This window comes from Chiloscyllium plagiosum, chromosome 24 (assembly GCF_004010195.1).
Source record: "Chiloscyllium plagiosum isolate BGI_BamShark_2017 chromosome 24, ASM401019v2, whole genome shotgun sequence".
NCBI lineage: Eukaryota > Metazoa > Chordata > Chondrichthyes > Orectolobiformes > Hemiscylliidae > Chiloscyllium > Chiloscyllium plagiosum.
The window spans coordinates 21,393,050-21,420,125 of NC_057733.1; the positions used below are offsets into that span (position 1 = coordinate 21,393,050).

General features: G+C 39.1%; 1 protein-coding gene across 3 annotated transcripts in view; it reads right to left on the minus strand.

Moving 5' to 3' along the window:
• LOC122562058 (myosin-10) overlaps positions 1 to 27,076 on the minus strand; it is a 159,471-nt gene that overhangs the window by 68,998 nt on the left and 63,397 nt on the right. The window contains exons 4-8 of one of the 3 annotated variants that reach the window (XM_043714524.1): positions 19,866 to 19,893; positions 14,022 to 14,124; positions 12,324 to 12,353; positions 10,290 to 10,310; positions 4,697 to 4,789 (exon numbers count right to left, since the gene is read on the minus strand). In XM_043714524.1, the coding sequence (XP_043570459.1) occupies positions 4,697 to 4,789; positions 10,290 to 10,310; positions 12,324 to 12,353; positions 14,022 to 14,124; positions 19,866 to 19,893 (275 nt within the window). The remainder of the gene's footprint in view (positions 1 to 4,696; positions 4,790 to 10,289; positions 10,311 to 12,323; positions 12,354 to 14,021; positions 14,125 to 19,865; positions 19,894 to 27,076) is intronic. The other 2 variants (XM_043714525.1, XM_043714526.1) reach the window with 2 other exon arrangements.

Here is a 27,076-nt window from a genome sequence, read left to right on the forward strand (position 1 = left end):
CGTCCTTTCGAGAAGGAAATCTGCCATCTTCACCTGGTCTGACCTTGATGCAACTCCAGACTCTCAACAATGAGGTTTATTCTTAATCTCGGAAATAGCATAGCAAGCCATTCAATTCAAGGTTAACTGTGGGCGGCACAGTGGTTAGCACTGTTACCTCACAGCACCAGAGACCCGGGTTCAATTCCCACCTCAGGCGACTGTGTGGAGTTTGCACATTCTCCCTGTGTCTGCATGGGTTTCCTCCGGGTGCTCCGGTTTCCTCCCACAATCCAAAAAATGTGCAGGTTAGGCAAATTGGCCATGCTAAATTGCCCGTAGTGTTAGGTGAAGGGGTAAATGTACGGGAATGGGTCTGGGTGGGTTACGCTTCGGCGGGTCGGTGTGGACTTGTTGGGCCGAAGGGCCTGTTTCCACACTAAGTAATCTAATCTAAATAAGATAGGCAACACACACTAGACCCAACTAGCGACACCCACATCCCATAAAATGAGTAAAGTGGCATTAAAAGGTCAAGTCTTTTCAAAAGACCTGTGTAATACATTCATGGCTTCATCATTTAAAAGCATTAGAATTTGTGAATAGAAAGGATGTAAAATTATACCTCAAAAAAGACTTAAAAACAAATCCAGCTTTGCATTCTGTGGTATGAATACCAGATCAGGAGGTGACATTTAAGTTTCTCATTAAATTTTGGAGTGACACTCCAAAAGCAGATTAACAGGGAGAGGAACAAGACAAGTCCTATGACTCAACTTGCTAAACTGATCAGGAGATACACGAGCAGTCCAATGTAGTTTTGTAACATCTTTGAGGTAATGAAACATTAATGTCCCCGGTTAATGACACTACTTTAGTTGCAGCAGACTAATATCTATATTCCACAACATTTTATGGTTACTGCTAGCTAAAGCAGACATGACTGGCTGAAGTGGGAGCCCCGATTATGAAGAGCTTTAAACAGAAATGACTTGAAGGTCAGTTTTGAAGGTTTAATGTGGTGGGTTTTCACAGCAACATAAGTCAGGGGGTGACACTCCCAGAGGTAATAGGTTAGATGAAACAAAGAAATTGCTGGAAAAGCTCAGCATGTCTGGTAGCATCTATGTAGAGAAATCAGTTAATATTTCAGGTGCAGTGACTCTTCCTCAGAGCTCACGGCAGCTAGGAAAAAGTTAGTTAAGATGGATAAGGAGCAAATGATAGAAACCAAAGAGAGAAGAACAGTTGGACAGAGAGTGGATAACAATTGCCCTGGGAGAATGAATAGCTACTAACGGCGACAATTAGTGGCTAGGCTAACAACAGTTAGTGTGCAATAGCAGACCAAGAGACAACTGTGTGTCACGGTTGGGGTAAGGACAGGAGAATGTGCCTAAATCTCTAAAATTAGATTACTTAGTGTTGAAACAGGCCCTTCGGCCCAAGTCCACACCGACCCGCCGAAGCGCAATCCACCCAGACATTTACCCCTTCACTTAACACTGAGCAATTTAGCATGGCCAATTCACCTAACCTGCACATTTTTTTGGACTGTGGGAGGAAACCCACAGACATGGGGAGAATGTGCAAACTCCACACACAGTCACCTGACGTGGGAATTAAACCAGAATCTCTGGCGCTGTGAGGCAGCAGTGCTAACCACTGTGCCACCCATTGATGAGCTCATTACAGTCCAGAAGATTGTAAAGTTCCCAAGCAGAAAATAAGTTGCTGCTCTTCCAACTTGCAAGGAGCTTCATTGACATCTGTCTTGGGTTTGCTCCAGCTAGGGAACAGGGTGTTGTGTTGAAGTGGAAATGTGTTGCTGGAAAAGCGCAGCAGGTCAGGCAGCATCCAGGGAACAGGAGAATCGACGTTTCGGGCATAAGCCCTTCTTCAGGAATGAGGAAAGTTTGTCCAGCAGGCTAAGATAAAAGGTAGGGAGGAGGGACTTGGGGGAGGGGCGTCGGAAATGTGATAGGTACTACAAACAAACCATTATCTCCCAGACCGTCCATAACCTCATCACCTCGGGGGATCTCCCATCCACCACCTCCAACCTCATAGTCCCACAACCCCGCACCGCCCGTTTCTACCTCCTGCCCAAAATCCACAAACCTGACTGCCCCGGCCGATCGTAGATGATGTGGGTGGAGGTGCAGGTGAATCTGTGGCGGATATGGGAGTTTCCTTTTGGGCCTTGGAGAGGAGTGAGGGGGGAGGTGTGGGCGCAAGTGTTGCACCTCCTGCGGTTGCAAGGGAAGGTGCCGGGAGTGGTGGTTGGGTCGGTGGGGGGTGTGGATCTGACAAGGGAGTCGCGGAGGGAGTGGTCTCTACGGAAAGCTGATAGGGGTGGGGAGGGAAATATATCCTTGGTGCTGGGGTCTGTTTGGAGGTGGCGGAAGTGACGGCGGATGATGCGCTGTACATGGAGATTGGTGGGGTGGTAGGTGAGGACCAGTGGGGTTCTGTCCTGGTGGCGGTTGGAGGGGCGGGGCTCAAGGGCGGAGGAGCGGGAAGTGGAGGAGATGCGGTGGCGGGCACCGTCGGCCACGTCGGGGGGGAAGTTGCGGTCCTTGAAGGAGGAGGCCATCTGTGTTGTACGTATTTTGAACTGGTCCTCCTGGGAGCAGATGCGGCGGAGTCGAAGGAATTGGGAGAATGGGTTGGCGTTTTTACAGGGGGCAGGATGGGAGGAGGTGTAGTCCAGTTAGCTGTGGGAGTCGGTCGGTTTGTAGTAGATGTCCGTGTTGATTCGGTCGCCTGAGGTAGAAATAGATAGGTCGAGGAAGGGGAGGGAGGAATCTGGGACTGTCCAGGTGAATTTGAGGTCGGGGTGGAAGGTGTTGGTGAAGTGGATGAACTGTTCAACCTCCTCGTGGGAGCACGAGGCGGCGCCGATACAGTCATCGATGTAGCGGAGGAAAAGGCGGGGGGTGGGGCCAGTGTAGTTGCGGAAGATGGATTGTTGTGTTGAAGTGGCAGGCAATGGAAGCTCAGGGTCTGTTTTGCAGTCAATCATTTTTCCAGACGTGTAGACGAGTACCACATTCACTACTGTGTGGTAGACGAGATTCGGTGAAGTGCAGGTAAAGAGGTCGTTAAAAGGAAGTAGGGGAGCACTTGTAGATAGGTGTTGGAAAAGCACAGGAATTCCTGATGAAGAACTTTTGCCCAAAACGTCAATGTTCCTGCTCGTTGAATGCTGCCTGGCCTGCTGTGCTTTTCCAGCATCACTAGCCTGGACTGATCTCCAGCATCTGCAGTATCCACTTTCTGCCAAGCACTTGTAGATACCCTAACAATAACCCTTCAGAGCTCCCTAGGTATGAGAGTAATCTCCCTTGGTTGAAAAATTGGATACTGCGTTCCACTTTTGCCTTCTTTCAAAAAGAGGAGGAAAACCAGAATTACAAACTAGTTAGCCTAATATTTGTTATGTGAAAATTGTTAGAGTCTATAATCTCAGACAGAAAAACTGAACACCTTAAAATTCAGTTTAAATCAGGGGAGAGCCAAAATGATTCATGACAGGTAGATCGTACATTCCTGACAAACTTCTTTTTGATGTGGTGACTAAAAGGTAGGAGACAAGGGAATGTCTGTAGATATTGTTTATAATGGATGTTGCTTAAATTAACTTGAAAAAGGTATGTGATAACATCCCACATACAGACATAACTAAAGTAGAAGCTGACAGAACTGATGACAAATTACTGACATGGCTGGGAAATGACCAGAATGACACAGAAGCACAGTGGTTAACATTGCTGCGCGTCAGCATCAGGGACCCAGGTTCCATTCAGTCTTGGATGGCTGCATAGAGTTTGTATATCCTCTCCATGTCTGCATTGGGTTTCCTCCCGCAGTCCAAAAATGCGCAGATTAGGTGAACTGGCCATGCTAAATTGCCCTGTAGTGCCCAGGGATAATGTCCAGGTTTAGAAGGTTAGGAGAGATTTGATCAAAATCTTCAAGAAAAGACCAGGTTAGATACAGATAAACTATTTCCAATGGCTAGGGATTCCAGAACTAGGGGACATAATTTAACCATTAGGCCCGGCCATTCAGAGACACTGGGAGCTCTTCTGCACACACAGATGGTAGATGTTTGAAACTTTTTAAAAAGCAAAATGGCTGCGGAATCAGCCATTAAGTCGGAGATAAATAACTTTTTTGGTTAAGGGTATTGGAGGATATGGAATTAAGCCACAGATCAGCCATGATTTCACAGAATGGCAGAACAAGCTTGAGGGGCTGAATGGCATACTCCAGTTCCTAATGATCTTATGTCCCGAGTAGCCATGCAGATTTAAGGGGTTTTTTTTCTATGACTGTTTAAAATTGTTCATTTAAAACATTTTGCCCATTTTTAAAAGCAAACTTTAAGCTGTTAGCCATCTTGGAAGTCTACTTGAATGGTTGTAGTATTGAAATCATGCTGCTAAGCCAATCCACATTAGCTAAGCATTTTATTGAACAAATTTGTTATTTAGATCAGTGCAATAACCAAACAGCTTCTGTGCTTAATCAATAAAGTATTTCATGGTTTATCTTCACATTCAAATGGAGTTTGGACATTAGGAGCAGTGCACATGAATTAAGTTGATTAGAGTGGGACTTGAACCAACAAAATGCATGAAGAAGAAAACATTAGGGACAGCTGCAAGCTGAAAAGTATGAAGCTGACAACAATTCAGTACCATTTACTTACAAAGCGTGAAGAGTTGTCATTTTTCACAGTTTTGGCATTGCCAAATGATTCTAATATAGGGTTTGCTTGCAGAAGTTGCCGTTCCAATTCTCCCTAAGACAGACAAGGAGGAAGCCATTAGAGAAAACAACAAGAACATGACAGAAACCATACCAACATGGATGCACAGATAAAAACCCCATCAGTAATTCAGTTAGTGGAAGAATGCCAGTTTGGAGTTTAGTTGTTTATAAGGTTTGCAGGACTATTCTTTTCTGAACAAGTGACTAAGTTTGAGATTACTAGCATGTGATGGAAACATGAAGCACGAATTATGCTTGTACCAATTGGTGTCTGACCAGAGGAAAAAATAAGTTGTCTACGTCCATTTATCAACATCCAGTCAAGTTTGAATGCCAAGAGAAGACGGGATAGATTAAGTGAACACTCCAAATATTTTACTTTTTCATTAGTTGCGCAATTACTGCAAGCACAATGATCATGATCTTCAGCTGGTCTTTCATTGGACACAAATTTAATTCCGGTCACTTGACAGAACTTCCATTGTTGGAAACTTCTTAAATAAAAGTGATAAGTGCAGGGCGTGAAGCATTAAAATAGATCCAAATCTCTAAATTTACTCTTACACCAGGCTAGATCCAAACTGCGAGAGCAAGAGGATACTGCAGTACTATTGAAACTATGGGTGAGATATAATATTAACCAGATTACTTGGATTACAAAGTGACCAGTCTTGCAAGTAATGCAAAAATTGAGTAATTTAAAATACAAGTGGAGGATAGCTTCAGAAAACAGACTTCCAACATTTTCAGATTCTTGACAAGGCTATTAAACCTTTTCAAACATCGGGGGAAATTATTGCTATCATTGCAATTTTTGATTCTACAATACCTGATTAATGCAATGTTGGCTTACAAACTGAGGAGTTAGTTTATTTGAAGGATTAAATGGACAGTAAAGTTGTGCCACAGATTTGAAGAATGAAATTGTATTTTCCCATATTAATGGTGCATTCAAAAGAGAACACAAGCTACAATTATCTCCATTACTCACGAGAGAAAAAAAATAGGTGTATTCCTATAATTAAATAACAAATACAAGATAAATATGGAGGACAAATACAAGATAAATATGGAGGATAAATATGGAATCACTTCGCTCCCTCAAGGAATGGAAACTATATACAAGACTTTGCATTTGCTTTGTCACTCAGTTGCAAAAGGTGCTTTTAAATGCAGCCTCATGAATGTATGTCCACAGATACTATATGAAGCATTTTATTTTGTTTAGCAAAAACATTTGATTAATACATCATAAAAAAGGTGGACGTTAGTTAAAAGACAAGTAGTTAAAGACACAGACTACTTTGAATTTCAAAATTTCTCTGCCATTCTCTTCAGCACTGCAACAACTCCTAAGTGGTGGTGTTCTGTGTCCAGGACAGAGAAATTAACTTCCATTATGGAAATAGTGGTTGGTTAAAATTTGAGATCTAATCACATATTAGTGTTTAAAACCACAAGCTCCAACTACAGCTTGCTGCTCTGATTGACAACTTAAAAGCAAGCAAACCAACTTGGTATCAAAAATTTGAAAGGGCACTTTTGTTAAAATTGGGCAACATTTATAATAACTTGGGGGTGATCTAGGATTACCCCCTAATCACCCATTTTTCCAGAGACAGTAAGGTAACAGTACTTGAAAAGTTATCTTTTGATTGCAAAGGCATTGCTAAAGAATTACTGCTAAAAAAACGTTAAACTCTAACAGGGATGTTAGTAGCTTCCAGTAAATATAATGGAATATCAAACATCTGTTAAAATGAAGGAACAGTGAAGATGCACAGTTTTGGGCTAGGATAGAGAACCACTGGAAAAAAAAAAGTCCAGTTAGATCCACATATATACACAAACTAGAAGGAATAGGCCTTTCAGGCCAGAGAGCCTGCTCTGCCATTCAATACAACCATGCCTGCTTTCGTCAATGCCATATTCCCACTTTATCTCCAGACCCCGTGATTTTTTACTATCATAATTGTCTCAATCTTTTGCACACAAGATTGCTGCAATAAACTATTGCCAGAGCCATCAGATGCATGGAAGGTACTACAGACTTTCACTCATTTGCACTACCAATTTGTAAAATCATTTTAATCATGGTTGAAGCAATTAGCTTGACAGATTGCACCCTATATAATACCAGTTAAGGATAATCAGCTGGTCTGAAATAGTACATGATAGGATGAACTTTTCACAAAAAACAACAAAGTTATACCTCTTCCTTTGGTTCTTAAAGTTAATGCATTCCAATTGTACTTTATCAAGGAGATCGTAAAATTCACAGGCCCCTCCACTACAACTTTTAGACTGCAGTTAATCAAGAAGCAGTACAGTTCAAGTGACATGATGTTTCCATCATCCCTCATAGTAATGACCATCGAAATAGGAAATTAATAAAAACAAATCCTCAATGAACCTGATGAGCAACTTCAGAAAATTAATAGAATCCTGATATTCAAATGATTTTAAACACCAATGTCAAAATCTAACATTTCTATCATTTCCTACACAGACTTCATGCATTTTATTTTGAATGCTCTGAATTCAATCTAAGATTTTATTCAGAAGTTCAGTTAAAGAGGTTTTCCTCAGAACAGCAGAGCCAGAGTAGAAAAGACATCTTAATTCCTGGGCACAGAGATCACCTCCTGCATCCATTTAATCATTAAATTAACTTGCAGGAGAGATTTGAACTAACAATAGTTTTCAATGGACTTCCATTAACTACAGTGGGAGAGAAGCAATATTGATGCCTATTAATTAGCAGCTTCTGTTGAAGTCTATGGAACAGATTATATTTTGCAACTGAATCCAATAGATTCAAAAGCCATGTATCAGTTGAAAAGGAACTAGAACAAAATCATGCACAGAAACACAATATGCATGCTTAAAGAGGAGCACACTTGCAGTGCCCGAATTATATTTTTTGAAATGAAATTCAAAACTCAATGGTTTGGAGATTAAATGCAGAGCATGGCATTTTGTATAAACCAGGAAGCTTTCATGCTGGAAATGGAGAGTTTGCTGATTAGATTAAATTTCCTACAGTATGGAAAGAGGCCCTGCGGCCCAACAAGAACACACTGACCCTCCGAAGAGTAACCCACCCTGACCTATTCCCCTACATTTACCCCTGACTAATGTACCTAACATTATAGGCAATTTAGCATGGCCAATTCACCTGACCTGCAGGAGGAAACTGCAGCACCCGGAGGAAACCCACACAGACATGGGGAGAATGTGCAAACTCCACACAGACAAACAGTCGCCAGAGGCTGGAATCGAACCCGGGTCTCTGGCACTGAGGCAGCAGTACTAATGACTGAGCCACCGTGCCGCCCACAATTTAGCACAAGTAGTCTAAGACTTGCAGGACAAATACCAACAAGAGATGGTTGACATGTGACTGTTTACTTGCAAAGTGTGGTGCTGAAAAAGCACAGCCAGTCAGACAGCACCTGAAGAACAGGGCAGTCAACGTTTCGAGCACAAGCTCTTCATCAGGAATAGAGCTGGAGCTGACGAAGAGCTTATGCTCCAAATGTTGACTCCTGGTCCTCAGATGCTGCCTGACCAGCTGTGCTTTTTCCAGCAACACACACTGATCTCCAGCATCTGTGGTCCTCATTTTCTCCCAGTCACATGACACTAGCCAATGTGGTTGTGATCTGTGTTTTTTTAAAAAACTTACAGCTTCTGCCCCTTGAAATCAGGATTGTTTTAGACCTCTCTAGTATTCAGGCATTGACCAAAAGATGTCATATACCTGCAGTAACTTCAGATACGCTGTCCATGTTTGTCTATGTTTGTGATTGACACAATGTAGTTCATCTGTTGTCGTGCATTTTGCTCCCCCAGTTAAGTTGCCATCAGCCTGACTGAGGATTTTCTTTCATCACTGGTGACATTTGGGAGCTGCAAATGCATGAGAAAAAAAGGGAGAAACCATTCTGACCTTGGCCTGGATTTGAAGCTGAGCCCAGAGTTGATGAACATAATTTTAAACTTTCAGCTATTTGACCACTAGCGATTTCCTGTGTCTAGAATTATTTGAAGCATACCATTGCATGCAAATTCCACTTGGTGATTTGGCTCAGTGTTCTGTTTGATTGGTATCATCCAGCATTGAAACCAAAAAAAGTTTAGAAAAACCTTGAAATTAAAACCCTAAATGTACAAATCTTAGAATAATAAATTCAAACTATGAATTTACATGTCAAACATGGGTGATGAAAAACAAAGCTCAGTCTTTGTGCAGATATTTGGGTCATGTTCTATTCATTGGACATCAATGCCTAGGACAGTTATTATGGCACCAGAGCCAATATAATCAAAGCAAAATGGCTAACATCCAAGCATAAGTTGTGCATATTCCTTATTCTCAACATCATGCAGAGAAGTTATTTACTAAGCCACAAACATCTGGGATAGAAGAAAATGCAATACAAGTTAGTCTCCAATCAAGCAAACATTCAGTAGAACAGTAACTTTTCCTTTTTTTATTTTACTATTTGTGTAACAAGATTTGATTTAGAGTTGCACAAACTGGTAACAACCATAATTATTTATAGATCCAAAACTTAAATCAGCTTTTGAAAAGAATTGAGATAAATATTTAGATAAACAGAAAAATAAACTATCCTTCACTGTATAGTCTCAGCCTATAACATATTAGCACATCCAAATTTGCATTTTTAGATGGCAGATAAAATAGTCCAGCACTCATTCTCCAGAAGGAAGCGACTGCGACAAGTGGAAGATTAAAGAGAGTGTGCGAGTTGCATAAGAGTCAGAGGATAATCAGCAATTTCCTAACATACTGCACCAGTGATCGCTGCAACATTCTTCATAGCCCTCCCCCATCCCTCCAAACAGCTATTGAAAAACATGGAAGAGAACAATTTATATTTAAAGAGCAAGATTCTGATTTCTTAAACAACATTTTAGATCAAGAATTTCCTCATCCAATAAAGTTATAGTAAAAAAGCTCATTAACTAACTATGCACATTTAAAACAAAAAAAAAGCAGTTACTAGAATAAAGTAGATCATAAACTTGTGCAGGTTCAAAAAAAGGCAACTGATGTTGATACCAAGTAACCTGAACACGAGTTTTTAGGAAGAGTTTCACCATTTTGAAACTTCAAAATTTCAAGTGCTATGCTTCATGTCGAGAAGGACAGCTTTAGAAGGTATTCATCTTCTCTAATACTTTGACATTAAATAAGACAGGATAAATTTAAATTTATGGGAGGAGTATAAAATATTTTTCACTTGATGCAAGTATGCCTAGGGTACAGACCAGTCATTCTGTAACAAAACATTGCGTTGGTTTTAGCAGATAAGCAGAGAAAGATCATGCTAAGCAGAACAGGAAAGGCATAATCAAGAATTAACACTATTGTTTGTTGCAACTTTAACTCAGTGGGAGTAAAAATCCTGTGTTGCATATAGGAACAATAGCATCCTGTTTCTTGTGCCCAATGTGAGATATGCCATGAAATTGTTAGAGACTTAAAACTACATGCTACTCACATATAACAGTGATGTTCCACTCTGTCAATGGGCAGAAACAGATAGCATACCAAAATAAAAATGTTAGAGACATGACAACATGTTTAATATGACTTCCAATCTGGATCAGAAACCAAACATGCTAAAGATAAAAAGATGCTATATGCACAAGATTTAACAAAATAAGATAATTTCAAAATCGTGTTAAAGTTTCAGTAAAAAATGTATTCCTATAAAAGCAAATCCAAAATAGTGACCACCTAATAGGAAGGAGTTAAGCTAATATCATTCACTAATAGCTACTGATCTTAATGAGTTAAAACAAATTCAAAAACAAAAGCATTACAGATTATATGTCAAGCAATGTTATTTTCTTAATACATGGAGTCATTTCAATCCTAAATAAAGTTCCTGAATCTCAACACAAAAAAAAGTGTTGGTTTGGACAAAGGTAATTTTCCTACCAATACAACCATCCCACGTCTTCGCCCTCCCCCCACGTCCACGCATATTCCTTCATAAGAGGGAACTAAGCCGTTCGTTATTCGGCCTCGACCGACCACACACGCACGCGATTGTAAATCATTGACATTCGAGTGCATGACAGGACTGCAAACAAAACAAAAATTCCAAACTGATCCCCAGGAGACAGAAGGCTCAATGAGGGGTAGGTTATAGAAACAGCTTTTAAAAAGCAAGAGTCTTATGCAAGGAATTCCAGAGCCCCATAGTGCTCATAGTGCTCATAACACGGGCACCAATAGTGAGGAAATGAGAACTTGTGGAGATGAGGATTGAAAAAAAAAGAGGCTGGGGCTGCAAGAATGGAGGTGGTTACGTAGATGGGGCAGGTGAGAATGGATTTGAAAGAGAATTTGATGAACCAAGCACCATTGCAGATCAGCTAGTGCAGGGGTGAATGGTAAACAGGACTCTATGCTAGTTGGAATACAGGAGGAATGTGTCTTGGAGAAGCTCAAGTTTGGAGGGTGAGGTGTTGTAAAGGATAATAAGTGTATTGCACAAACATTAGAACAGCAGGTTTAAGATGTAACTAAATTGAGATTCAGCAAAAGGCAAACTTATACAGCAAACCAAAGTCAACAGTCTGAACCAGATCCAGCTTGGTATGAATTGTGACTTCAGATTTTATTGATATGGGACAGCACTATGAATTATTCATTGTTAAAATAGAAAAGTACACTACTGCATCTTATAACTTCCTATTATGGAGACAAGAATGCCACGTTGATTTTTCCCCCCACTAAACAGATTGGCAATTAGTTATCCTTTCCAACTAAATGCAAGACTGCCACTCACCCCTTGCCCCTTTGCATTGAAAATCCTATTTCTAGAGGGACAAGTTATCAAAGACTAAGCTCAGCATTAGCAAAAAGGCAATGTATTCACAAGTAACTTCACATATACAGGCTAGTCAATAAGAGCTTTCCTTCCACAGGGCAATCTTTCAAAAAACTATTTGCCTTCAAAGATATAATGACAATGTGTCCCATCAAGAGAGTTAATTCAAGATATAGCCTCTAAAATTATAGAGAGGTCATTACACCATGGGCCATTTCCTGCAGAAGTGCCCAAAAATCTATACTTCAAAATAAAGAAATAGCAGGATCATTAAAGACAATTGCCAAAGTTTTGTCTCCTCTTTTCAAACCATAAAAAGTACCAGCTTAGGTAGAAATTACACAAGTAATAGTCTTCAGTCCCATAATGTTTGCATATGAATAACATTCAAAGTATCATTTTTAGCAATAGTACATGGAAAATAAGGGTTTAATTACAAAAAAGTATCTGAAAAACCATGAAAATGATCATTTTATTTCAGAATTCAGATTTTAGAAAAAGACCAGAAAGCAAGTAAATGTGCTCTTTTTAAAAAAAAAAGGTTTGCACAAAGACTCCCTTAGGAGCTCTTAAAGCAATTACAGTAAAGGAAAAGTGAAAAGGAAGTTTTTAAAATAATGGAAGTAACCATTAAACTGGAAGAGTTTGATTACATGCTGCAAAGAGTTAAACTGAACAGCATTTAACACTTGCCTGATGTTTCACTGGTTTAGGCGAAATGGGCTGCGTGGTCGCAAACAGATAAATAGTACTGTTAGGAGATACATATTAACCTCAAATATGCATAAACTTCAACAGCTGGACACATTTCCCCAAGCTCTGCAGAGCAAGCATTGCATTGAAGCAGAAGTATTAGTTTTTGCTCATGGAATTAAACAAAACTTCTGGTGAATCAAAGAAATTATCCACTGAGATGCACGCAATTATGTATAGATTTTAGTAATGTCATTTAAAATGGTACTGCAGTGGCTACATTTAATACTTCCACTCTATTGCTATCCAGAATAGATATAGCAGGCTCCGCCACACTATTGTCTGGTTTTGCACGGAAGGCCAAATCCTAAGTAACTCTATCTTCAAAAAAAGACTTGACACTTAAGATGGTTCATCACATCTCAAATTCCTCAAAATATTGAAGGTAATCAAAGTATGGAGATTTAACAGATTAGTCACAATGCAACATTTTTGTGCATATTCCAATAAAACATTTGAAATTATTATGGTCAGGAAAGACAGCTCATGGAGACAATGCTCAGCAAGAGATTAACTTAGCACTAAGGTGAAATAGTTTTATCCCAACAGTTGTGTACACTGTAGTCAAAAGCTTTCCCTAGATGTGTGACTTCAATTAATTACATATGAATTTAGGAGAAATGAGTTATTTTAACTGGGTAGGGGTACTTTTAGGGTTTATAGGAATTTTTTTTTTTAAATGCCAAAGGAGGAGAGATTGAAGGAATGACTATTATAAAATAGCAAACATTTAAACTAGAGAATCAGGGTAACAGTTCATTGCAACATGGGGAGCTGGGAAAATGATTGATCTATCACTGATGAGAAGGGTGGAAACAACATATGTTATAAAAGTGGTCTCAGGAATCTAGACTGGAATGAGAACTGCTTCAAAAGTGCAGACATGCCATGTAATATTTTATAGGATTGCAGAAGCCTGGCTACAGCTTTTAAATCATCGAAATTCCCCAGGGTGACTTTATGACTGTTTGGTTGCAACAATAATTTCAAATATTTGCTACAATAACCCATAGTGTGCGCCTTTTGGGACACATGCAGTGACTAAAATATAGAAAGGAGGTCACTATAGCCTCTTGGTATTTTTGTTTTTTTTAAACAAAAATGGAATGCAAAGGTCAGGGAGCTCCAAAAACAAGAATTCTTTCAGTTTTCATAACTGTGGAACATAGTTGTCATAGGATTTATTCAACAACTGTGCACACTGATGATTGGTGCATTATTTACATCGAGATATCTTTCTTGGGTTTTCAATTAATTTTAGTGTTGTCACCATACGAGGAGCACGACGATGATCAGGAAAACCTAATTTTTAGATTCCATGAGACAAAACATACTCATATCTGAGCATAGTGCACTAGAATGCAGGTTATTTCACAAAATAGCCTTAACTGTGGTGGAATAAGGAAAGTTACATTACAAGGATATTTTTAAGCTCCAAGCATAAGTTATTGATGCCATGCTGTAAAGAGCAAATGCATTGCATATGGCAGCATCACACAGTAGTCAATTAGTTATATTATGCACAAGCCACACATCAGCATTAAAATTATATTGCATCAAGAAATTAAAACAAATATACCTGCATCATACAATAGTGGGGTTAATGCCGCTAGGGATTTTTTTGAAAATTTAACTCACTGGAATATTATGGTCCTTTCGCCCTTTGTGGGAAGAAGCGACATGGGCCAGATATTGTATAACTTTCTTAGTGTTTTCTGTTTTGCCAGCACCAGATTCTCCTCTGTATTGAAAAAGGAACAGGTGGAGAAATAAAGTTAATTTTGATTCAGTGTACATATTGCAGTTTTTGCTCATTCCATACCTAGTACTAACTCCAAAGAATTCAAATGGTCACTGAGCTGACAGCATCCATCTCAACGTTTCATTCCCTCAATTAGTTTACAACACTGAGGGTTGGGGGAAGAAAGGACATTGAAGCTGAGAATCAATCTACACAAGTCAGGATTTTTCAGTCACCTGGTTCTAAAGCTTTCAGGAGCATCTACTCCATACAAGGACACTGACACGGACACAGACAGACACAGAAATCCTTTGGGTGTGTACTTTACCATCACTGTTAAAAGTACCAATTTGAGATGGCTCAGGGAATCCCTGATGGATTCAACCTGCAAGCCTCTCTTGGTTTGTCTGGGAGATCATCCTGGGGTAGTCTGGAATATAAAACTCTTAGTTTAGTTTAAATTTTTACCTTTATTTGCCAATGGCATCAATGTTACACTATAATAGATACCTACACGCCAGGCTGGATCTTAGGTTCTAAACCATTAGCAGGGTAGCAGCACCACCTCTTACCCCCAAGAGCTCTCCCCTTATTGCTGCAAACAAGCTGTCTTTAGAGAAATTGGTATTAAATTTACAAAAACACTATACGCCCTTAATCAGAAAAGGATCAGTAAAACAGCAAAAGTTTGCCGAGGAAGAGAAATTCTGACAGGTCAGAGTACACTTAATTAAACTACATGCACAAAGTGAGAAACCCTGATCAAGCCAGGCCAAATGGCCAATTGCCTTTGGCTAGATAATTTTGACTAGTTAAAAGGAAGTTTATGTGGAAAAGGTCATGAGGTAACTGCGCTCAGCTAACATGCCCAATATCACTGCCATTTTGTAGGACACTTAATCTTAGATTCCCAAAATGCAAAATTCAAAACATTTCCAGATCTTGAGCTCCAGGGAACACCCTGCAAACATCTAATTCATGACAAGGGTACACTCCAATCAGACCACAAAGAGTTAACCTTTCCACCAGCTCCCATCCGGTCTCTCCGTGTCTCTTGAATCCTTAGGTCAGTGAAGGTAATTTACAGAAGAATGTTTTCTCTCGTATGAACATCTTCCAACCTCCTTACTATCTCAGTTTCAGCCTGTATGGGTAATGAGACATTCGCATTCCAGAACAGTCAAGATTAGGGAGTTAAGCTTCATAAATCCAAATCTGTTCAGTGTGGTATACATGAAAGTATGCCAAGATTGTTCTATTACTTGCATATTAAATTATAAGTTACTTTCCTATTGAGTGAATTTTGTTAAGAGTCTTCAATATAAACCAGAAATTCACAGTTATCCAATATCCAACTGTTCGGATATACACAGCTTTTCATCCCTCGAAGTCAAAAGGAAATAGTCACCCATTCCTCAGTGAGCAAACATCATCACCTTATTTACACCGATCCATTGACACCAAGAACAGATGTCCTTAATTTTCCTGAACTAATAACTATGGTGGGTGGGGGGGTGAAAAGGAGGCAAAGTGCTTTCTTCCATATCCTGTCACCGATGTGCAAGGCTACAAGCTCTCATCACACTTGTATTGTCGTCAAGCAAGCTTAGTTTAAACCCAAACATCAATGAAGCATTACTAGAGACCAAAGGCCACTGGAACTTACATATTCACATCATGCTAACAGTAAGGTTACATGAATTGTGATTATCCGACCTAACAAAGCAGAACTAAAAAGGCAATCACTGTTCACCATAAACAAAGTTGAGACCGAGAACAAGACATGTCATTTTATTTCTACCCACTCCCGCACCCCCCCCTCCAAATATGAAAGAAAAAAGGTTTGCTTAGAGGCCTTAAGGCAGTGCATCTTAACATGTGGAGCATTCACAATCAAGTGAATGAATTAGACATTGTTATATCCATTTGCAAGAATTATATAGTTGAGTTTATGAAGACATGGCTGCAAAGGTGACCAGGAATGGTCATAATTATGCAGGGATATTTTTTTTTTAGGAAGGAGGACAAACAAGGAGGAAGCAGATGGAGTAGCATTGCTGGTTTTAAAACACAAACTAATACAATAGTGAGGAAGGATATCATCTTTTGTGAAGCAGAATCTATACTGGGACAGCTTAGAAAGATAGTGGCTACACTTTAATATCTGTATACAATGTTGGGAAAGATATTAAATAGGAAATTAAGAAGTGCAAGCCTTCAATCTGTATACTGATTTAATTAACCCAATCTTTAACAGTGGATGGGTTCCAGAGTGTGTAGAGGATGGCTCTAGATTGAGAGGTGAGGAATTCATTGGAGAACAGGCCAACCAAGACTGGGTATTAGGCAATTAAAAAGGAATAAATCAGCAATCTAGCTGAGAGGCGCTGCTTAGGGAAGCATCACAATATGGAGAACTCTCCAGCAAGATGGAGAGTGATGTAGGTTGATTATTCAGATTCAGGACTCTGGTCTCAAAGAAACTAGAATTGTATGAGTAATAATGTTCCAAACAAATGACCAACTTAAGGGATAATGGTGGATAGGCAATGGGAAACATTTAAAGAGTACATGGAGGAACTGCAACAATTCTTCATTCCTGTCTGGCACAAAAAAAAGGGACAGTGGTCTCACTATGGCTAAAAAAAGGGTTATTTGGGATAGTATTAGTTCCCACGAAAAGGCAATAAATTGGCCCAAACAACGAACAGCCAAACAGAGGGTTGGAGCAGTTTAGATTTCAAATGAAGAGGACAAAGATTGATTAATAGGGGGAAAAGGGAAGATGGAGCAAGTTGGCAGGAAATACTCAATTTGTAACAGCTTCATAAGAGGGGAAAAAAGGTAAGTGAAGACCAATAATTCTGTCTGTAAGGGACCTATTAACAGGAAACAAAGAAATGGCGGATCAGCTAAGTACACACATTGTGTCCCCTCTAAACAGGGCCAACAGGCATTGGTGAGCCTGTGAAATCCACTCCCACAAAGTGGTTGAGTCCAAACACTGAATGCTTTCAAGAAGGAGTTAGACATATTTCATGGGGCTTAAAAAGGTAGAGGGAGAAAGCAGGAAAACTATAGAGTGAGGATTGTTAACCACGATTTCTTGAATGGCACAGTATGCTCAAAGAACCAAATAGTATACCCCCACCTTAATTTTTATGTCGGAGAGACAAATTGGATTGACACCAACCAAATCTGCTACAAGCTTATTTAAACATGAAGTTAAGGCCATTTGGCCTAGTCCCACTGTCAAGTCCCATGTTCCTATGGTCATGAGATCATGGAGAAATGCAAAGTTCTCCATATGTGAACTAGTAATAAATTCCAGAACCACTGGCAAGTTCTCATAACCTCTCTGGGGGTAAAAGATTCGTACACAAAATGTTTGTAGTATTTCCACGAGCTAACAACTGCCAAACAGGGAAAGCCACTGAAGATCCTAGATTCAAGCCAAACTTTATAACCTCCCCAGCTTTGCAATTTGAAAAAAAAAGGAAGATTTTCCAATTTGTTTAGCTTTTTGGCAAGCGCTTACAATCAGTTTAGTTCTGCCACAAGTTACTCAAAAGACAATAGTCTTGGCTTTCAAAAAAGTTTAAGCACAACTAAAGACCAACGCAACAAACTTCCCTTGGAATGCTGTTTCAGTGCAACATGAACTACCCTGCAGGATCAAAGATGAAGTAGTCATGACAACAAATTAAATAGATAGCTATGGCTGCTGGCATCATTATGGTGACAGAGTGCTATTAACAGGCTTGGTCACACCGATTTCATGACTATGGAGTCACCACAGCAGGTAACTCATTCTCAGGTTGGCTTTTCTGTGGTGTTCAACATGACTCAACACCAGGTCACATTCTTTTCAGAAAGGTCACTTCAGAGCTTTGGAAGAAATCTACAAGAAATTGCTACACAGGAGGAATCTGAGATCTGACCAAAATCATGTCTATGAAAATATGCACTATCCATTATGATTGGCATTCAAAGCCACAATTAGGGATTTCAATTCAGCGAAGGCCAATTTCAGTCATATGCCCTTGTAAGGTAATAATATTCAAATAACCTTCTCCTAAATCAAAACCAAGATCATTTACCAATTGCATTCTTTGGCAAGAACGGTCAAGCTATTTTGGTAACTTTGCAGTTGCCAAATTTAAACAAAACTAACATGCATACCTTGATAATCTGGCCAAAATAGATAAATGTTTGGATACTGGGCTTATCAAATGAATAAGAGCTTAAAATCAGGCTGTAGGATATATCTTGAACAATTATTTTAATAATGTTCATGCAATATACTGCAACGAGTTCTTAGCTCAAATAATGCTGCTAATACTAAAATGAATTATATATGTTCAGTGCAATTGTCTATGACAGAGGCAACATTTAGGTAGACAAGTTTATTAATTAGTTCTTGGGCTTGGTCAACAGTAACCTTTGCTATTAAAATGCTGAACCAACCCAAATTCACATAAGCCTCAAAATGTAAAAGTATGTCATTGGTTAGCAGTGGCATTGAGAGTCAATTATTGAGGGATGATGGAAAGATCTTAATTGCGAGAAAACTGACAAAAAAAAAAAGGACATCTGCAGCCTCGTGCATCTTCTGTTGGTTATATGACTTCCCCTTTAATATATTGCTACAATAAATGAAGTAGTATTCAAAACCAATGTACATGGAACAGGAGCCACAAAATTAAACAGGTAAACAGCTAATTACATCATATGAAAAAGTATGAATGGTCTGAAAAATTTAGGATTAAAAAAGGAATGAAAATTCTGAAACCATTCCAGCTGTACTCTTGGCTTCTCCAAATAAAAATGTTTATTATCTGTAGTGCAACAGACCCAAACAAAATTTGCATTTTGACTGGACAGTTGAGTTCAGTTACTTGGCATCCTGTCTGTATGTTTGAAATTCCAGGACACTTACATCTGAAGCTCAAAAAGAATTGACAAATAATTAGGAATTAGAGAACATTCATTTCCAAGCTTAGATTAAGTCTTTGAAATCACATGTATGATCATATGCACATTGTTAGAATGATCAGTGACCATCTCCATAAAATGGATTTCCAAAAAGGGGACAAAGAACTCTAAGCCAGACAGCTCAACAAGATTTAGAAATTTTTCACTGGTCTATATCAGGCCATGGACAGTTTTAGTCACAGAATGAGATGGTCATGGTTTTAAATACACCAGGTCTCAACTTTGTTCAGGCAGAAAAAACAATGCTACCAGAAAAACAAACAAGACTATTTTCCTATACAAGTGGTACATTAACAGGTTCAATTACAAAAAAGTAAAAATAAAATGAAATGCTTAGTTTGTACAGCAATGGATTCCTGGATGGTGGTTACTGTCAGTTCCCTATATGGCAGAGCCTGTGGAGCACAGTTCCAATTGGCTTGCATTCCTCATTTGGAGCTAACAAATCAGTGCTTGGACATCACTGAATTCATAAAGATGGAATAATTTGCACCTTTTGCTGGTTAGGCCACCTATGCACATTTACAAACTTTGTGATAGTAGTTATTAATAACTACTAGGAAAATTTTAAACACTGCCAATCTGCATAGAAAATGGAATAAAAATAAACTCCATATCAACAATTGAAATTCATGATATTTACCACTACTGCTCTTTCACCAGTTACATAATATTCAGATGTTTCTGTATTAGCTAGATATTAGTTCATAAATAAATTCATATATGAACATAAAATAGGTACTTACGTGCAAAGAATAGATTGATCTTCACGGTCTGGAAGAGACAAAAATAAGTCAATATTCAGCTTGTTGCACTGTTTTACTTAATCTTTTCTTACTGTCAATGCCCATTATTCATAAACGTTTGCTCTTTCAATTTTTAAGAAAAACTAGACTCCTAAGCAAGTGTGCCACCTTTAGTCTTATAAATACAATATACATGAATAATAGAATAATAATTTCTACAATTCAGCTGCTGGTAGAGTTAACAAAACTAATTAACCACACTTTATCTGCATGACACTTGAATAATGTACATGCAAAAATGGCAGTTGAAAAAGGTAACAAAACTAGGAAAAAAAAACTTAAATTATTCCAAGAACAAATTGCTTCACATTTTGCAAAGCAGGTGTTGACAGTTTGAGTTGCACACCATTTAACAGGTGAGCATTTTTGAAATGTTTCAAAGTCAAAAACTTTTCAGACAAAAAGTATTAGAAAATTTCAGTTCAAAACTCCATAATGCAGCTGCTAGCCTAAAAATCAACTATGACAACTGATTAGTGGATTCAGAAAACATAACAGCTCCCCCCCCCAAAAAAATCAATAATCATTATTCTGCACATCAAAAAAGGTACCTTAGATATTCTGGTCATTACCATTCAGCATATGATTAACACTATATTCACTTAATAGATTTTAATATACAAGTAATTGAACAGTTAATCTATGGCAGAACTGAAAGCTCAAAATAATGAATGACTTTGTCAATCACAAAGGTTAAGAGATTAGACACAGTTCATTTGACCCAACTGGCCTATGCTCCACAAAATAACATCCATTAGATCAACAGATTCTTTCCAATTTGCTTGATGTACTGTTTGAAGTGATTTCAGCATTATAGTGCCCACGGGAGCTAACATCAATTATTTCCCATAAAATAATCTATAGTTGTCAATATCACAAGTCAGCCAAAGTTCACTTTCCTACATTGAAATGGTTATTACTGAAAGCAGATCACCCACTATTCAGAATGTTTATGTATGACAATGTTCCATTTTAAGCTTCACACATCTTAATATTTTCTGGTTAAAGCCAGTGATGTTACTCTACCAAAATCATTGAACATGCATGTTATCAGCTAAAAGATGCAAAAAAAATGCAAATTTTCTTCGGACACAACATGCTAGAAGTGTGTGTTATAGTAATGTCAGTGTTTCATTTCCAAATGATTTTAAACTAGATCGTTTTAGATGTTTGGCAATATTTCTAAAGTAAAGTACCTCAGATAAACCATTATCAAGGCTCAATTTCCATCTTCAAATTTATTGAATCATAGTTTTAGGTATCAATTTAAATTGCAGAGTTGAGGGAGAAGGAACAGCTTTGACAGAAAGATATTCCCATTGCAGAAAAACTCTGATTTCAAGCACTTGAAATAAGGGGGTACATCTGGAGTTCAAAGTGTGAACCACAAAATGAAAGCTCCATAAAAGCTGTTCTAAACATCTGTGATGTACCCACACCCTTAAACTAAATTGGTATATACGAATGCGCTCTTTACTCACCTCTGCACTTCCAGAAGTACTGCAACTGCTCTTCACACCCTCTCTCATACACCATTTTCTCATTGTTAGTTAGTTTTCCTCAAACCAACTGCGCACCCCAAAGTTGCTCAGAAGCTGAGAAAAGCAAATCTATGCACCCCTTGGTCATTCACCAATTTGCATAAATTTCAGGAAAGGTGGAGAATGGTTAGCATGGGTCAGAGTCGATTATGGAGATAAAGTTCTTGCTTAATTTTGAAAAGCTTGGAGATCCTTCAAATTAATCTTATCCATGCACTGTTTTGCTTCAATGAAAAATTCTGGAAACACTCAAGGTCATCAGGCAAACAGGGAGCACCTAGAGGCACACCACTCAGCTGTATAGACCCAGACTGCATATGTTGAAAGGATGATGCCGTGATGAGAAGTAACTTGGAAGGACAGGACAGGGAATGAAGTTTTCAGAAGAGATAGGAAAGTAGGGGGACACAGTAGCAGTGTTGGTTTAAGAATCTCAGCACTGGAGAAAAAAAAAGGAATGTCTCCAAAAGGGATTCAAGGACAAAAGTCAAGCAAAGGACAAAAAAAAATGTTGCAATTACATTGCTCTGCAGGTGATACAGAGCAAACACCAGTGGAAGAGTGAAAACTAGAAATGCCAATATTAGAGTGACAAGTGGAGACTAACTACCGGCATACAGACCAGGACAGTGATAGCTTTTAGAGTGGAGAGAGGCACATGTTCCTAGATTATGTTCAGGAAGTTTTCCCATAGCAGTTTGTGTCCAATCCAAAAGAGAAAGGGAAAGAGAATGAACTAGTGGACCTAACTGCTAGTAAAGTAGATCGGGAAAGGGGGGCTCCGAAAACGTTAAGAAAGGTAAAAGAAGAAGAAAAAAAAAGTGTGTCACCAGAATGGGTCCAAATTATCAAAGTCTTTGATAGCCCATCAAAACACAAGGTTAACAATGCACTGGACTGGATGAGATGCATCCCAAAAAAAAGGATATTGAAGGGAAAAGGGAGAAATTGCACAGGCAGTGGCCGAAACTTTTCAGTCTTCACTCAGCTTCACAAAAAGGTGCCAGAGGACTGGAGACATTACATCCTTGTTCCAAATAGATTGCAAGGATAAGCCCAGCAATTAGACTGGTCAGTTTAACTTCAGGTGTTGGGGAAGCTTCTGGAAGTGGTTATTTGGACATGAGTGTCTCTGTGAAGAGCCAACATGGATTTACAAAAAGGGGAAATTTGTTTGACTTAATTCTTGAAGAGCTAACAGAAAGGTCAATGTAGGGTAATGCTATTCATGTGGTATACAGTATTTGCAAAGAGATTGTTCAATGCAGTGATAACTTCTCAAGCCTATCTCAGAATGAAAAGCAGTAACACTGAAAATATAAAACTAGCCGAGCATCAGGAAAAAAATAGTGTCAATGCTGGTTTCCCCCTGGTTTTTAGAAGAGCTCCTCCCAGAGTTAGTACTGTGACTCATTTAACATTAATATTCTAGATCTTGATGTGCAGATATGAAATGTGGGAACAAACTTCAGTTAGGAATTCAGATTGGAGAAGTTGGGACTGTTCTGCATAGCCTCTTTCCCTCTAAGAGGAGACCTGATAGAAGGTTTTGAAATAAGGAGGTCTAGAGAGAGAAGATGGAGAAACAATTCCATAGGAGTGATTCAGCTCAGGAATACACTATCTGAAAGGGAGGCTGAATGCAAGTCAGCTGAGGCATTCAAGGAGACATTGGATGATTGGAAGCAATGTACAGGGGTAGGTGGGAAAGATAGGCAAGTAGTCTTAAGTTCATAATGCTCTGTAGGTGAATGGATACAAGATAAAATTGGTTGAATGGTCTCCTAAACAAATCCTGTAATTCTGTTGCAGCAGTGGCAAGAGAGTGTGAATGAAAGCTTAAAAGTATTCCTAAAAAAAAAGTCTCCAGTTGAAAACATTAACCGTCTCCACTGATGCTGCCTAACCTGCTGCGTATTTCCAGCATCTATGATATTGTCTCAGAAGTCAGATATGCACAACCAGCACATTTCTATTCTACTGTATTAATGTTTCTTAAATCTACATCAAGAATTATCCACTGAGTTTAAGATGACATGTTCACAAAAACCCAGGTTAATGTTTTTTTCCAGTTGCCCATTCTATGCTTAAAGCTTTATTCAGAAGTTCAGTTTGAAGTACATGCTGAAGAGCAGACTAGTGACCGGAACTGTATCAGGGTTTAGGTCCACAAGTAGTGAGAATCTTACAGAATATTAGCTGACTCAGCCCCTTTATACAAAAAGATCTCAATCAAGGAGGCAAAAATCCTATTTTCACAACATCAGATTTAAGAAACAACTTCCCCATAAGCAGCTCCAGGAAAACTACGCACAAGAGGAAGAATTGAATCAATTCGCACCAGAGCTCAAATGGATATGCAACAAGCTGCCATAACGGTTGCCAACTCATTTCTAATCACTTTAATTATTTGGATCACCAAAATAAAGTCAGAGGTGAATTGAGATTATACTGCATCAAGGCTGTAACTCTGGAGTCAATTGTCAACACTTTTTCAAAAGGGAAACCACAGGTCTGGAATGTTCAAATTAAAGAGCATGTAAACAATGTCAAATTCCATTGTGGATTTAGTTTCAGAACAGAAACAGATTACAGCTGTTTTAAAGATGCTCACACATGGCAGATTCTATAAGAAATTGTAAAACAATGTTGTTACACAGCATAAATTGGAAACTGTAAAATCTAGTAGGATTCAAGTGCTTTCCCACTTTTTGTCATGTACATAGTTGTTGAATAGTTCAAAAACAGTGTAGATGATGGAAACTGGGAAAGCACTTGAATTGGCTCAGATGTTTCCCTCTTAACCGGTGAAGGATAACACTTGTACAACAGCTCTCAACTAAAATGTCTTCCAATTTAAAATTTACAAGGCACAAGTGACAAGGAAACATCCACATTTTTTGGAAAAGACTTATTATGACCCCATTCCATTCCGACTGAGATCTTGTTCTTTTTTTTTATCCATTCACTGAGCATCAATGGCTGGGCAAGCAACTATTGCCCATCACTAGTTGCTATTGAAGGGTGGTAGCAAGCTGCTGCCTTGAAACAGTCCAAAAACCATTAGGTAGATCCACAATGCCCTTAGGGAGAGAATTCCAGGATTTTGACTGAGTGAAGGGACAGCGAGTGGCTTTGAGGAGAACTTGCAGATGGTGGTGCTCACATATCTACTGTCCTTTACCTTCTCAAAGTGGTTTTGGTTTGGAAGGGGATTTTTTCAGGGTCTCGGGGCAGAATTTTTACAGGGCAACTTGCAGATAATATAGATTGCTGCTTCTGACTGGTGGTGGTGGTGGTGAAGGATGTTTGGAGAGGTGGTGCCAGTCAACTGGGCTACTTTGTCAGAGATGGTGTCAAGCTTAGGGTTGTTGGAGCAGCACCCATGCAGGCAAATGTGGAGTATTACATCACACCCCACTTGCGCCTTGTAGATGGTGGACATGCTTTGAGAAATCAAGAGGGAAGTTATTCCTTGCCTTGGGCCTGCTCTTGTAGAGAATGATGTAGCAAGTCCAGCTGGTCAATGTTACTCGGATGCTCTTAGTAGGGGAAATTCAGTGATGATAACACCATTGAATGTTCATGGATGGCCATTGCCTGGAATTTGTGTGGGGTGAATGCAAGTTGCCACTTAGACCAAACCTGGATACTTTCTGGATCTTGGTGTTTGGACTGCTTTTGATTCATGAATGGTGATTATGCAATCAATGGCAGACATCTTCACTTCAGATTTAAAAAAAAGGTCAAAGAAGATAAATGATTAAACAGCTGAAGCTGGTTGGGCCTAGGATACTACCCAGAGGAACACCTGCAGTAATGTCTTGAAGCTGAGAGAACCGACCAACAACCATCTTAAATGCCAGATTTGATTCCAACTAGTGGTTGCTTGCTCCTGCTACCCATTGATGGCACACTCTCAAATGGGGCTGTGATGTCAAGGGTATTATTTTCATCTCACCTGTGGAATTTAGCTCTTGTCCACATTTGAACCAAGACTGTAATGAGGTCAGAAGCTGAGTGACCCTGGTAGCGTACAGATGACTGATCAGATGCTGCTCAATAGCACTATTATGACACCTTGCATCACTTTACTGATGATTAGACATGGGGCAGTATCTGGCCAAATTTGATTTGTCCTGCCATGTGTACAGGACATAATGGGGCAATTTTCTAAATTGCCAGGTAAATGCCAGTGTTGCAGCTGTACTAAAAGTTAGTCTGGGGGGGGGGGGGGGGGAAGCAGCAAGCTCTAGAGTACAAGTCTTCAGTACTATTGATGAAATGGCACCAGGATTGATAGCCTTAGTATCTGGTGCTTCTAACCATTTCTCAATATCATGCAAAGTGAATTGAACTGGCTGAAAACTTCAGATCCTGGGAACCACTGGAGGTAGAACCATTTTTTGGTGAGAATGCTTCAGGTTTTCCTTTTGCTATTTACTGGGTTGGGAACATTCTTGAAATCTCCTCCAGAGAGGTTTAATTATCCACCACCATTCATAACTGGATGTGGCAGGGCTGCCAAGCTTAAATGTGACCCAATGGTTGTGGGATCACTTAGCTCCATTTATTACGTACGCTGTTTGGCATACAAGTAGTCCTGTTTGGTAGCTTTACCAGGTTGGCAGCTCATCCTTAGGAATACTTGGTGTTGCTCCTGCACTTTCCATTGAGCCAGACTTGATGGTAATGCTCAAAAGGAGGATTTGCCAAGCCATGATGTTGCAGATTGTGCTGCAGTACAATTACTTGATATTTACATAATAAATTGAAGATATCAAGTGAATAAAAAATGCATTTGTACAGCACATTACAGTCCAGTAATTGTGTACTGTGAAACTGTACCAAGTGGGGTAGGGAAATCACTATTTGTCTATGTTACAGAATTTTTCGCTGCTATACATAACTTCAGGGTGATTGTTTTCACACAAAAATAGTGGATGATTAAAGTCCCAAAAACAAAAAGGAGGAAGGCATAGAATAGACTAGGACAAATTTCTGGGATGGGCTGAAAAACAAAATAAACCAAAAAAGTGCACACTCAAATAGTATACAGAAATGATCTGGGTCTAAAACAAAGTCTTATCTTTGCAAACAAATTGGGAGAGGTTTTCCAAAGCAAATTAGGTCCAATTGTTTTAGTTTGTATCTGAGTAAGTTGAGAATTATTCAGTTATTTTAAATGGAACTTATTAACTTGCATTTTTGATACTAAGACCAGGAAAATTTCAAATAAAAAATTGCCTCATACAAGTCTTTGTTCACAGCCAAACTTCAAAAGATACATCTTTACCTGGAATACTAGCAGGGCAGATACATTAACTACCTCAAATAATAGATGAACCAAGCAGACAAAATGCAAAAAAACAAACCAAGATATGGGTATTTATAAAGGGACATTACTAAATGACATTTATATATTGGGGGTTTGTTATTTGGGGGGAAAACCTTAAGTGAGCATAATAGAAAGAACTCCAATTCAAACCCAGTCACTCAACTGATTTGATTTTAATCAGGAGGATTATGGGGACATTACAACTAGCCTCAGATCATCTATACTGAATGCATTCCTGGCAATTAGACAAGTTTGTTCTGATAGCCTCAGAA